The sequence below is a fragment of the Nyctibius grandis genome, chromosome Z (assembly GCF_013368605.1).
Source record: "Nyctibius grandis isolate bNycGra1 chromosome Z, bNycGra1.pri, whole genome shotgun sequence".
Taxonomy (NCBI): Eukaryota; Metazoa; Chordata; class Aves; order Nyctibiiformes; family Nyctibiidae; genus Nyctibius; species Nyctibius grandis.
In genome coordinates this window covers 76,185,160-76,199,956 of record NC_090695.1, presented here as the reverse complement: position 1 = coordinate 76,199,956, position 14,797 = coordinate 76,185,160, and the positions used below count along the sequence as shown (strand labels likewise).

The 14,797-nt window shown below is 44.4% G+C and overlaps 1 protein-coding gene across 1 annotated transcript in view; it reads right to left on the bottom strand.

The window, feature by feature from the left end:
* Positions 1-894: 894 nt before the first annotated feature.
* The window catches only part of LPAR1 (lysophosphatidic acid receptor 1), a 49,747-nt gene continuing 35,844 nt past the window's right edge, over positions 895-14,797 (bottom strand). Inside the window, exon 3 of the mRNA XM_068423388.1 lies at positions 895-1,860. Coding sequence (XP_068279489.1) covers positions 1,559-1,860 — 302 coding nt within the window. The 3' untranslated portion in view covers positions 895-1,558. The remainder of the gene's footprint in view (positions 1,861-14,797) is intronic.

The following is a 14,797-nucleotide window of genomic DNA, read 5'->3' as shown; positions in this document are numbered from 1 at the left end:
TTCTTCCCTGCCCAAATGGGAGAATATTGTCCCTTATGTTACATTCCAGTATGTTACATTGATGGATACACCTCTGATTTTGTTTTCTTTTTTCTTTTTGTTATAGAGGCAAATTACAATGAGGAAAATGGCCCCAGGAATTTACTGTTGATATATTTTACATCATTAGGAAAACATACAGTTTCCCAGAGAAAGGTCCCAAGTTTTTTATCAGTAAGATCCCACCTTTGCTCACATTTACCCCTGTCAAGGAGTTTTGATTTAATATCACTGGTTCTCGGTAACCGAGATTCACATGAGTGGCATTTCTCTTTAAAACAGCCAGATATGAAAAAATCCATCTGTTAGCTTAGCTATTCGTAACAATGTGCATGTGTGGCTATTATACCTAGCACAGTCCAGTCATTTGCAATAGACTACTACATATGTTGTCTTGACCTTACAAAACAAAATTGTACCTTGGCTTTTAGTAGCCCACTGCTTTTGACATGAAGGGTACATCATTTAAAAGATACCCTACAAACATTTTTCAGTGCAAATATGCAGAAGCTGTTTTGTTTTCAATTACAAGAAAGGTTCCATAAAAACGCATACATTTTTTTCACGTTAAAAAACCCTTTGCTTTCTGCCATGACCAAGAAAAGCATTCCAATGCCATAAATACATTTTTTTTAATCTAGCATCCTGACTGTAGCCCTTTAAGAGCCTTAGGGATGTGTCCTACTTTACGAACTTGTCCATGAAAAACTTGGGACCCCTCACATGTTATACATTTCATATCGCACTTCAAAGAAGAACGTTAAATACCTTGTGACTAGAGTACTGTTTATTTCATAATCTAAACAAACACTGGAATACAGTCTATGCTTTTCTACTTTCCTGCAGACTTTACAACGAGCTTTTTTTCCCCCCATAATTAAAACCATCTGCATACACACAGAACATGCATGCTCTCTAACACCAGTAATCAAGGTAAGAAGAGTCAGTTTCCATGGTCTTCCTGTTGCCTGTATTACAAAACAATACTTTTGTTTTTACTGTAGTTATGGCAGTGTGGCTAAGGATACAAAGACTAGAGCACAGTTTTACTCCCTGCACAGAAAATGTTCATCACAAGCATGCTGATGGTGATAAATATTACATGTCTATTAAATGATAGGCATACTTTTATCCCCTTTACTCCCTTTTTAAAAAGACTAAGTGGCTACATGTAAATGCAGTGAAGCAGTTATAAGCTTAATTAATCAGAGTTGATTCAGACTGGCACCAAGATGCAGCGAAGTCCAACGAAGTCTCAGCGAGGCTCTCCATGGGCTACCGATGACCTCTGCCACAAGGCATCTGCCTTCTGCTTTTTGAAAGTAGAAATCAAAGGCCTTGCAGCACGGCTAGTCCTGCAGACGGGGCAGTGTGTTGGGCTTCCTGGAAAAGAAGCACTTGTAGTCCATTAGTGTTTGAGAAAGCCTTGTGAGTGGGTTACCTTCCCCGGGGCCGTGCACCCACCCCGCTCTGCAGCGTAGCCCACTGCTCTTCGCCGGCCATGCAGCTGGCTGCGGTTTTACACCACTGAGTGGTCGTTGCTGTGGACGCCAGCCAAGATGGTGTGGTTGAGCGAGGACGCCGACCGGTCCGAGCCTTCGGTGGGGCCGTTGGCGCTCTCGCTGCGCTGGCAGCAGAGGATCTGCTTGAAGGTCGCGCTCATCTCCTTGTCCCGGTAAGAGTAGATGATGGGGTTCATGGCAGAGTTGAACTCCGCCAGAAGCAGGAAGAATTTTTCATAGGCCAGGACGTTGCACTGGGGACAGCAAACATCAAGGAGCAGCAAGACTAATCCTGGGGTCCAGCAGATTATGAAAGCACCTAGGAAGAGAAAGAGCGGACAAAACACAACAAAACCCACAAATATACTAATGCACCGTGACTTGTCAAAACACTATGAGAACCATGTAACTGGAAGGAGCAATGGTTAATTTTCTCCTTCAAGAGTATCGTTCCCACACTATTTCTTTACTGACCCGATGAGAAGGCTGCCTTTCAAAGATCTGTAAATGGTTATGGGCAGCATATCAAAAGAGCAAGGCATTGCCCCCTACACTCACCATCTGAAACGTTCTCTGCTTGGCAAATACATTTGCATTTAAAGCTGATAATGAAGAACATTTTTTCCCTTCAGCTAGAGACCTCTGACTAATCAATCTCTTGATCAGGAGAAACAATGCTGCAATTTACTCCTCAAACTAATAAGAACAAAGAAAACCTTTCTGTGAGTGCTGTGACTGAAGCATCAGGAACACAAAAAGAGTGGTGCAGGCAGCAATTCTGAAGAAAAAGAAAGCCTGGGTCTTGTTAATCCATTTCAGCCCCATTATGTAATGGTAAGTCCTAAACACACATCCTTCTTGCACTGAAATGTCTTCCTTCAACAGATCTACTTCTTTTCTTAGGGTTTTATTCAACAGAAATTCAGAGGCTCCTCAAGCTTCAATAGTGTAAATGCGAAAGAGCCTTACCCTGATTGAAATTCTTCCCCCTCCTTTCTCTGCTTTGAAAAGCTCTGAGGAGGATAAAGCCCAGAACAAAATTCAGAGTTCAATGCAGAAAGGAAATCAAACACCTTCCACTTTATTGGGAGTACCGAGTTAAACAAAGATGATAACTCTAAGGTTAAAGAAGTTTTAAATATAAGCACCATTGGGGAAGCCCTTACACACCAATCATGTCAGAACAAAGACGGTGCTTCTGAGATTTTCCAGACTGACATGCTTGGCTGAGGTGGAAACCAAGACCTTATTATCAGCGGGCAGGCTTAGTGCAGGCAGCAGCACTAAGGGCTTCCCAGCACTAGCTGGTGAGCACTGTTTTCAAACAGGTTCTCCTGTCACTGTGGTATTTATTTGTTAACATACTGCCTGCGTTTTTTCTGCAGTGATGCTCTCTGCAGGTCTAGCAGCTGACTACAGTCAGTCTCCGCAGCATGCAGACTTTTCGCCGTTCCGGCCAAGAAGGTGCCAGCTATTTCCAGCTGGGGCAGTGGTAGCTGTAAGCTGTGCAGACACCTTTCTGTTTGGATACCAAACCCACCTAGATCAAACAGAAGAATGTTTTCCGAAGGACTTTGCAAACATGCAGGGTGTGCTGGGTTACCGACACCGCCAACACACAGGCTTTCTACGTACCAAACAGCACCCCTAAGCTGAGCTTGTTTGCAGCTGATGGTGCCACAGTGCCACTCAATGCCTGTCACTTTCCCTACCAACAAAGCTCGCAAAGGGAAAGAAGCTGGGAGGCGAACTGCCAGCTGCCAGTACAAAGCACCGATGTCTTTGGCCAAATGACTTTGTTAGGGGCTGGCAGCAATTTTACAGCATAGGGATGAAACTCTCCCACGCTGAGGTGGCATCAAACACATGAATCCACTTCATAGCCTTTGTCTGCAGCTCTTTTGGATTCCAGCAGTCCTATAAAGGAGTACTTGAAACCCTTGCAAAGGACTACAGTCTTTTATCCCTTCCTTGTACCTGTTCCCAGAAAAGTAGAAAACTGCATCTCTTTGTTTGCAGGATTGTCTGGGGTGATACACAGGCTGCCCTCTGCACAGAGCAGCTCTGCTGAGCTGGTTTCTGCAGAAACCAAGACAATCTTTCAAATTCAACCACTAGCTGCTGAAACTGTGTGTGTTGTATTCAACCTCCTAGCTAATGAGGCCATGGTGGACTTTGTTCCAGCTTGAGCATGTATTTTCTCCATTACAGGCTGCCTCAGGAGAACAACATCAGAGACGAGAACACTGCAAGTCATGGGATCTACAGTCAAGGACAAAAGACGATGACAGCATCCTCACCAGGCCTGCAGCAGAAAAGTCCAATGTGGGAACAATGGAGCTGACAGGAAAGCTCTCCTAAGCATTGTTCAAAGTTGCAATTGAAAGCTTCCAATTTTCCAACAATTTTGTTTGGTTGGTTGGTTGTTTTTTTTCACATGTGTTGTTGAGAAACAAAATATGCCAAACAGAATGTTGTGTTGCTATAATTTTTGGTATGGTAAAAGCAGCAACAAGAAGAAGCAGTACGGTGAGGCAGGTAGGCATTTGCCCCTGAGAAAGGCCCAAAGTCGTTGTCAAAAGTCCACATGCAGCCCACTGCACTGAACACTGGTCTCAGGTGGAGTTTCTGAGCCTCTCTGGGCTCCTCAGTATCTCAGATAGGTCCAATAACCTATATGCTGAGGCTTGTATTGTTGCAGTCAAGAAAAAGTGAACTGCAGTTGAGCAAGCAACTAAATGCCCTGTGCAGCTCATGCTACACTGAAAAAAGATAAAAACAAAGGGTCACCTTCCCACCCAGCTCTGGAAGAGAATGGAAGTCATTATTCTGCAAGTTGTCACCCTGCTGCTCATGCCAGGCCTGGAGATGGGTCAATGATGTGCTGGCAGCCACGGTGTCAAGAGGAGAAGAAACCCATGTTGCCCAGCTCCAGACCTGCTTGGGTAACTTTTCGGGTGGGCTTTCTGCTGCCCTGGCCCCCAGCCACAGACCAGGCTGACTTTCCAACCTGTTTCCTCCACGCGGCAGCGGTGGCAGCAAAGGAGCACACAGTACCCAGGACCACACCTTTGTGCAAACAGGGCTAGCTCCAAGCTTCTGCACAGACAGCTCATTTGTTATTGGGAAGTAAAAGCCATTGAAGCCAGCTTCATTCAGTCTAGAGGGTTTTGTTTTACTTTAGCCCCTGGGATTTTCCTAGCAAAATTTCCCACCATGCTAATGGCTCTTGTGGCTTACTAAGTTAAGTGCTTGCAAATGGTGACACAAACAATGCCTCAGGTTTTCTCAGTTGTTATTTAACTGTCAGTGCCCTGGAAAATACTGTAAAGTATCACTCATGGTAAGGGCATGTTTGAGTTAGGTACAATGCAAAGAACATAAAAATGTCAACCTCCTATTATACTTCAGATTTGGGAAACATCATCTGTTAAACATGGAACTCTTCCCCTGGAAGGAAAAAAAAGCTTGAAATTTATTTTTTTCTACTTCTTACTTGGAATATTTGTCAAAGTAAAGTGATACTAAGCTAAAAGTGAGCTAAATTCTTCCCTTTCCAGAAATATGTTGTGCATTGATTTCACCAAGAATGAAGATCTAAAAATATCACATCTAATAAAACAATGAGATCCAAAAGCTTCCTGCTGCCATATACTGAAAAGCCTTAAGCATACACCAAAATCTTGATGTATTTTTTCTGCTCAGGAACAGAACTGAGAGCAGCCCAACGTACAGTGTGAGTAATTTCCAGTTTCCATGAGTGCATCTTAACATTTTACAAACTTGGTCAAACCACGTTACCATGACATACAAAGCAGACCTACTGCGTTCAGTGAATCAAATATGCTCATCTTTGTGGATATGTCATTGACACGCCATGGCACTAGGAAAGCCCAACATGCATGAATAAAATCACAGATCGTATGTCCTTGGGTGGCTGAAGAGCACTGTTGCCTGGACAGATACCGCCTTGGGGTGACACCTCCAACCCTGGCAGTCCTTAGAGGTGCTGGCACCGCATGAAGCTGACTGAGCTGTTCAGTTGAAGCAGTAGGAACATCCCTATGGTGCATGGCCAAGGTCTGCCCTGCGGGTCTGGTAGGAGAAGGCTGGGTGAGGAAGAAATACCCATCAGGCTGAGGGGCGAATGGCTAGCCATGAGACAGAAAAGCTTGAGGGAAACGGAGAAATGGCACTGCATTTTTGAAAAAGATTTAAGGAGACAAGAGGGGAAGGGTTCCTATAGACTGAGAAGCACGTTTTACAGCAGGAAATCTGAGCTACAACAAAGCAGTCATGAGATTAATCTCATCTTCTGCTGTTGTGTGATACCTCTAATCCAGGGCTGAACCTCCAACTCCTTGTGCACAGTCTGTCTTGCTGCGCTGTGGCGGAAGTCCACCGGGGGCTTTCCAATGACCCCTATATGACTCTATCACATCTGTCTTGAACCCGTGTCTGGTGCACCAGTGCAGACTGTACTTCCATGGCAGCTGCATGCTTGGAAACTCCTGGGTAAGCGTGGCATGGCCTCAGAGCCAGAGCTGATTGCAAGAGAGTAAAAACTGTTGTGGGCAGTAGGCATATGAAGCCAACCATGATAAATCACACAAAAATGAGTGAGTAGAAAAATAAAAGAGAAAACAACTCCCAAAACCACCAGCAGAAAAGAAACAAGCTACGTGAGAATAAACGCTGACGAACTAGTCACTCATTGGTCCTCTCAGGAATGTTTGCAAAATCAACGTAACAAACTGCAGACAGTACAGAAAGATAAATTAGGAAAAAAAGGATATGACAGAAACAGCCTCTTAAAACACAGAAATATTAATTTAAGGCTGTACTGAATGACAGATCACCTATGTGCTACTGCAGTCAAGCACGCCTGCTGGTTTAGTTTATCGCTAAGCACTGACCATTCAGGATGACGTTTTTTCCTACCAGTGGAGACTGTCTTAAATGCCTGTATTTGCAAAAACTTGGTAAGAACCAAAGCAAATAAGAGCCCACTTTCTGAGAAGCAGACATACCTGGAGGATCTGACATAGTTAGTGGAAAACAGGGCAAAGAGGAGGGGAAAACATTGTCAGTTTGTCTTGAGGAGCTTCCTTTTGTTTTTCAAAGGCAGACACTGCACAGATCCAAATCCATGCTCAGAGAAGTGACTTTCAAGCGACCATCCGTCTACATGCATGGCAAGATCATTTGGTCGAGCTTTATCCTAGGGCTGCAGATTAAATCATTTTATTGCTGCTGCAGATGGAAAGAGAGCCTTGTTTTAGCAGGACACTGGTCAACTGCAGGATATTTTTGTGTTATGCTTCTCTCTGTGGAGGATGTAAGAAGTTCACAAACAATACACTGGAGGCACACTGGCACACAGCCCCAGGGGACTGCTCAGGGCCAGCCTTGTCAGGGGGTGGCATGGAGGAGCATCCTGAGGCTCACCTGCCGCCCCCCTCCCAGCAGCTCCCTGGGGCCACAGTGTCCCCATGCTGCCCCAGGGGTGGGCAGCGGGTCAAGGATGCAATTCAGCCTTAACCACCCAGCCTGGATGCCAAGGACCTGCCCATGGCCACCTCTCAGTGACCAGACTGGATGGCTACTTGTGAAACTTCCCAGGTTAGCAGGCGAAGCATTTCCAAAGCAGCAGAACAGGTTGCCCAGAGAAGCTGTGGCTGCGCCCTCCCTGGCAGTGTTCAAGGCCAGTCTGGATGGGGCTTTGAGCAACCTTGTCTAGAGGAAAAGTGTCCGTGCCTGTGGCAGGGGGGTTGGAACTAGATGACCTTTAAGGTCCCTTCAACCCAAACCATTCTATGATTCTATGATTCTATGAACGTGCAACAGCAAAATAAAAGAAGTGCTTCTGCTCCTGCCAAGTGACACACCGCCGTCCCTCGGAGGCTCCGGTGGGATGTGGCTCTTGTCAATGCACACTGATACTGAAACACCCCCTTCCTGCTCAGACATATTTTGTCCCTTTTGTGTTGCCCTCTTACACCCCTCTTGGGTGTTGACCGTGACTACTGTTTTCTGGCATGGCCTCACACTCACCTTGCAAATTCCTCACACACGGAGTCCATACGGAAGGTAAAAATACTGAAAAGTCCTCTTTTAGGGAGCAAGAGGAGAGAAGGGGGAAAAAAGATCTTGCTTGTGTTTGCAGTTTTGTTAAGATTACAGAAACAGGATAAGGCACTACCATATCAAAGACAGAAAAGACCCACTCCAGCTGAACTACAGGGACATTTACGATCTGCCGCTGTTGCCTACCTCCCCTTGTCTACCCACTGTCCTCTCCAAATCCCCTCCTGTTCCCAGAGTGGCACTTGTGACAGGGTGGCTACACCACCTCTTCTACTGGGACAACGGTGACCAAGAGAGTAAAGGACATGGCATCACTGCCAGTTACCAACATGGAAAAGGGTCTTGCTGCACTTTCTGCAGCCTGAAAGCAATGCTATGGGGAGACGATTTGTTTTATTTAACAAAACCATAGCCAAAAAGGGCTACAGAAATGGCTGGCATTTTCTACATCCTGATACAATCCCACCCTCAGCAGGGTGAACCACTTGCTATGCTAGCTGAGGAGCAAGCTCACTAGCTGCAACACAACTGCACTTCTTCATGCCCTAGCCATCTGTAAGCTGTATCAATAACCCTCCTTATCACACTGCGTATTATCTTGTGCATAGCATGAATAGAGATAAGTACTGCATGAAATAGTGCTTTTTTATAGCTATGTATTGTTTTCCCCAGATACAAATATTAGAGAATGAAATCTAAAATGAATGCAGAATTATGATATATGGAAAAGACCCATGAAGATCATTTATCATGCTGGAAATATACAGAGTGTAGGAGTAATTCTTCTAATTCTAGTCTGACATAATTTTCTCCAATTTTGCCACAACATTACTACAATATAGCTTATAGTTCTTGGTGGATGAAAACACAGTTCTTGTTGTTTTTTGTAGGTTCTGCTGGAAATAGTCAGCACTGGTGTAAGGTTTGCTTCCACCCATGGAATTTTTATATGAAAAAATAAAATGTGACTACCACATATGGATCAGATTAACAAATGTAAAATAATCCTATGCTAAACTTGGCAAATTCTGCAGAGCTCCAGATATGAAAGGCTTGCCTCTCCATCCACAGACTCCAAAAGGATCAGGGAGGATGACAATGAAAGACAGTCCTTGAAAAATACCCGAGGCAGGGGAGACCAGCATGCAGTGTGCCAGTAAGAATGGTCTTGTTGAAAAGGGTACTATCAAAACCCCTTCATTTATTTAAGTTGTCTTTATTTAAGGAAGCTGTATGAATTTTGAATGAGTGAGAGATTTGTAGCACACTCCTTCTGCAGTTTTTGATTGAGTGCAAAACACTGCTTTCTCTGGCATGCATCTGGGAGACTTTAATGCAACGGCCCCTTTGGGTTTCAAGCCAAACATTTTTCTGGTGGGACTGTGTGTGAAAGGAAGAGGGGATATCTCCAGCAGTGTAAAATAGGAAATGAGAAACAAGGCAAAGCTGAATAAAATCTACATTCATATTCATGCAACAGTATATTACATGTACTTCTCGTAAGATCATTTGGAGCAAAAGGATCCGAGCAAATAAGAGAAAATACACAACCAGGGAGCATATGGGAGGAGCTGGGTGGTATGACCTATCAGCTTGTCTTTCACAACACTATACGTGCCCCATCCCTGGGGACTCCTGTTCTAGTCTCCCATGAGCTGAACAGCTCGGAACGTACAGGTTATAGATAAAATCCCGACACTTTTCCAAGTGTCTGAACTCCACATGAAAAGTTGACAGGTTTGCCAGATTTTTCAGTCTACTGCACCCATGGTTTGCGAAGGGAGTTTTAAATAAACTGTTTCTGCTAGTACTGCATCCAGTACCTGATTTCCTACCTTCTCCACAGCTATATGCACACACACACTCCAACCTCTTCCTGAATCCTGTTCTGGGATTTTGAGCTGTTGAGTTTGGTCAGACTTTGCACGAAATAATGGCTGGATCGTGTAGGAACCCAGAAATCACGTCTTGCTCCAAATACAGTGTGTGTCTGCTTCAAACATCTGTCTTCACCTTTGACCTCCTGTGCACCGAATTTATTTGGTGTTTAAGGCATGGCTATCTTGTCAACAAATCACTCCCTCTCTGAGGAATCTGGCTGCTTCCCTCTTGAAGCATTTATTTGATTTAAAACACACTAATGACTTAGCATGAAAGCTTCCTTGGGGCTCTGCCTGTGCTCTAGCTGGGCTGGGAGGAGCAGCAAGCCTTGCGCATAAAGAGTGAAGTTCCAGTGTGTGCTAGCATCACCTCATTCTGAGCTTAATAAATACTAAATACTTAATATTTAGTATTTCATCTGTGTCTGTTCATCCCTTTAATCCTCATCACCTTCTTTTTTTTTTTCAGAAAAAATACAATGAAGCAAAAATCTCTTCCTAAATGGACAGTCTTGACCACAACTGATGCTCCTGCTGGCATATAGACTCCTTTGCTACAGGCTGGCTCTCCCTGTTCTCTTCCAATGCTCACACCACCACATTGCTCCTGACAGTTTATCATTTAAATACTGACTCTTACACATTCCTTGGTGAAATCTTTAGGTCAAAGCCCTCCTTTTAAACCAGACACACTTCTGCATCTACACCTGCTGCACGTAAGGCCAACTGGAGATACACTTGACCCACTGTGGCATTTCAGAGGGTGCTGACAATAACCATTTGCCAACAACCCCATTGGCACCACTAGCTGCATGACCGCTGTCTCTGAGCATGGAGATGCTCAGATGGAAAACGCCTGTGGTCGGTGAGGCTGCACTTACAGCCATCACACCTTCCTGTTTCTCAGGGTGGCCGACACCTTTGATCTCCTCTTCCTGCTTCAGTTTGCAAGCCCAGACCAGTGGTAATGAAGGGCAGGTTTCCCTCAGTAGGACTTGTAAATGGCATCCATGGGAGTCCTCATGAGCTTGCTCTCCACAGCACTTTGCACTCGCCGCCTCTGAGTGCTTGCTGCCAAGTGCTGGAGGCAGGGTACGCTGACACTTGGCCTCCTGGGTTTCCTTCTGGAGGTCCCATCTGCTGGGTGTCTTCCCACCTGGACCCTGGATGGCCTTTGCACAGAGCCTGGCATCAGCTGCGGATGTTTCAGATACCGAGTGGGTCTCCAAGCCCTAGTGTATCTCTGTAGTATCTGAAGCTTTTGAAGTTTGCAACAGTAACAGACAGAAAAGCCTGGGGAGGATGGATAAGAAAACAAAACAAACTGAAGAGAAAATGAGACCCGGGCAGAAGCAAGCTGTCAGAACTTATCCGTTTATTTCATGGGTGCTCGTTCAACTCCAGCCCAGGTTAACACTTGATTGGTGTCATTCTCTGCCTGCTGCTCGCAGCCTTGCAAAATGAGTTCGCTGGTCTCTGGCCAGCTGATCCAGCCGCCCTCAAGTATTCTTTGGCTGACATCTCTGAAGGAGAAAACAAGTACTAATGCAAATGGAGGAGACCAGGACCGTTTTTCAACTGACACCTGCAAACCAAAGGTGTTCGAATATCTCCTCGTTTCAAACATATGCTTGTCGTGGTTTTAAAGAACACCTTGCAAAGACGGCATGTGCAAACTGCTTTCCAAAAAGAAAAGCAAAAGCTTGAGCCCATGGCAATTTACCCACATCCATTTGAATCCCTCAAATCAAAAGGTTGTTAAGGAAAAAAGGAATTTGCCACTGATCTAGTGACTGCAGGAGAAAGACGGTGCTCCCCGCACCTCCCCCCACATAAGTGTTTTATCTATAAAAAGCATTTTAGACAAAAACAGGAAGTCATTAAACACCAATGCTCAGGATTCCAGCTGATTTCTAAATTCATACAGATATGTGAAGCTAATCTCTGAATAAAAGCCTGGCTGTTGCCAAAGCAATCTGAGTATTTATCTCTGTGTAAAGACAAACAGTAGTCCCCGTGGAGTTTTGCTGTTGCCAAAAACCTGACACACAGAGGAAATTTTGGTGTCTTTTTCAACTTGGAGGCGTTCTTGATGAGCCTTTATCCTCTATTATGCACACAAATGCTCCTACAGTCCCAAACCAGTGGTGGTAGCTTGGCTGGAAAAGGGAGCACAAAAGCCCAGCTGATAAGAGGCTCTTGAGGCTCATGGTACTGGTTTCCCTGGGTCACGATGACACAGGACAAAGAAAAGCAGGCAACTGATGTCTGGGGAAGAGCAGAAGCAAGAAACCGCCTTTCAGTCCATACCTGGCATCCTACTTGCATCCCCTAGTCCAAATTCAGCCAGGATCCTCTTTATTCAGCCAGGATCCTGATTCCTCATGGTCATGACTTGGGGTGCAGGGTGGGGGACAGACCAAACCCTGAACAGCAAAAGGACCCTGTCCTATGGGTCTGGGTGAGGCTTTCAGGTCCTGGACATGGAGCAGCTGGAGGTGACCAGGTCTGGTGCCTACACAAACGTGAAGCTCACCGCAAGAGGTCATCTTAGGCAGGATCGGGACAGCTGGCACCCTGCAGGCAGGGCTCACAAACCAGGCTCTGTTGTGCCTGCCTCTGGAAGGTATATTTAGCATGCTTGGGACCTGGGTGTTTCACCTCTTCTCTAGGACCTGCAGTTTTCAATCACGGAAAAATAATTCATGGCCATGTTGAAAAAACCCTGTTTTGCCTACTTTTCCTTTGGAAATCCATATACCCCCTGCGGTACTCTGGTTCTTTCCCAAGTCACAATGCTACAGTCAAACAACACAGTTTGTTTAGGAGATTTAAACAACTTCGGTACAAGAGATTGTTTAATTGTATTTTCTTTTGTTGTTAAGGATATTAAGTGTTACTGGTATTATGTTTGGATAAGCTCCACTTGCAACACAAGTTTCCAAATGAAGCATGGGTGGATGCAATTTAATTTGTAAAAGACTGCTTTGATTCTTACATAAGATGAAACTAATAATATTAGAAGAAAAATATTAGCCTCTATCTGCTTCCTTAATAGGAATATAATTTGTTTCTCCCATGCTAGCACCAGACTGTGAATAGAAGAAAGTGTTACAAAAAGGTAGAGACACTTAAAATGATTGTATTATATACCAGCTCTACCCTAGCTGCAAGAAAACTGCATGTGCATTATTTTTATATAGCCATACTGCAATTTATCTGATTACAGCTAGCTGGCTAAGCTATGGTAGACACCCCTTCAGGGAATTGGATTAAGACCAGTTACACAAAACAGTTTTAAGAAGCAGAATCCACCATGACAGCTGTGCTCCTCTGGGAAAATGAAGTGCATGAGCTCTGGAGTGAAGTGGACAACAGGGGAAAAGACCTCTTGGTTAAGGGGACATCACTCCAGAATAAATCTTCCAGGAAAATCAGTCTGTCTTTTGGATATGTTAGGATAACCTCCTCCCCAAACAGACCTTCTACCCCTCACCTGAATGCTAACAAATCAAAATACTGCCTTAAGTATTACTGCCAAAATACAGCCAATACAGCCTTGGACAGACTGTACAGGAGCAACGGTGCTGTAGTAGTCACTTGTATACCTCACCACCCAAGCAATGTCAAGGTTGCTTGGGCTATCAGACTACCAGTGCGGCAGCTACAAATAGCAATGATAAAACAGAGGGATAGCAGACAGACACAACATTGCACTTCACAAGAGAAGCACTGAGTGAAGAACTACCCAAATTTTGCTTGTGGTAAGTATACACTGACAGCTTATCAGGATAAACTCAAGGTTTTATCACTTAATTCTACATGTACACGTTTAAACCTGTCTAGATGAGGCTGATAACTTGGGCAGAAAATACCGCTTTTGGTCTGTATTTCTACACTGAAGATGAGAGATGGTTTAAAGCTACTTCTTGGTTCTCACAGATACCTCTGAATTCCCTTGGAACGTCTAATTTTTCCTGTCTGGACAAGATGCCATTGCACTGTAACTTATGCCTTAGGTGTCAGGGAGAATGAAAGATTAGTATTCTATCAACTTCTATGAAGCCAGTCTCTGGATTCATTAAAAATACTATCACACAGAAAGAAGCACTGCAACAGTGTACAGTAGGCACTTTTTTCCCTGTCAGAAGGGTGTTTACCATCCTGCAGCATACAATTTTACTGCGGTAACGACAGTATTTCCCATACTTAAAATGGGAAATACAGTGAACAAGTCTGGAAATGTTTCATTGCTGGTGGTAAATATCTGGATTCCAGTGGCAGCTTCTCTGTGATTTCCTTTGCATTTACCATTACAGAATCTATATTGATTTAAAGTCTTCAGGCAAACGCAGAAGACAGCATTGATAAAATTTAGCCTTTATTTCAACTCTTATCTTCAAGAATCACATTCCCAAACCATGCATTATACTGGTGAAAAAAAGGTGCGTCTTCAGCTAGCCCTTTCTCTCACCAGTACACTGCTGTGGAAAACCCTGGGAACGCAGCTATTGGGGGAGCGATGCTTTGCACTGTTCTGTTTTACGTCATTTGGTCAGGCCAAGCAGGCAAAAATCAAAGCAAGGGAAAAATTCAGAATGCATTAGAAACCCCCACCACTGCAAATGAGGGAACCCCAGTCTCCTGCACTTAAAGGGTTAGCCATTAAAACTGCTTCTGGGTTGGATGAGTGATGCGTCCTCTGACTATGACCGAGTTTCCCCACATTTCATGCATTTATCGGAGATGTGAGTTTGATTCGGCATACTGAACTGATCCTTGGTGTTTCAGTTGGTTTTCGGGAACAGCACTTCTGCCTTTGGCAGTGTGCTGTCCCGTTCTAAATTTAACCCCTGCTAAGCAAAGTATGGCACCTAAAAGTGTCCAAGAATAGCGCTTGCCTTTCAGCTCCTGTGTTAGCACCACATCCTACGTCACTGTGGCTTAAAGATTCATATATAAATAGCCTCTGAAACCACCAAAAAAGCGCATTATCATACTGTTTTGAAGGTTGCTCAATCTGCATGTTTCTGAGGATGTGACTCCTTCGACCTCTGGCATACAATTTGCTCCAGTGTCCCCATAAAAGACTGTAGATTTTGGCTATGATAAAAAGGAACAGTAATAATGAACAGATTAAAAAAAAAAAGCACTAACTCTTCTCTTTCAGTTCACTTGCTCCCACCTACTCATAGAAGAACAATCGTATTGCAGCAGCATACTGAAATACTTTCAACGCCAAAACTGGGCTGATTCCCAGACACCTTCAGGTCTTTCAGGGGTGTTCAT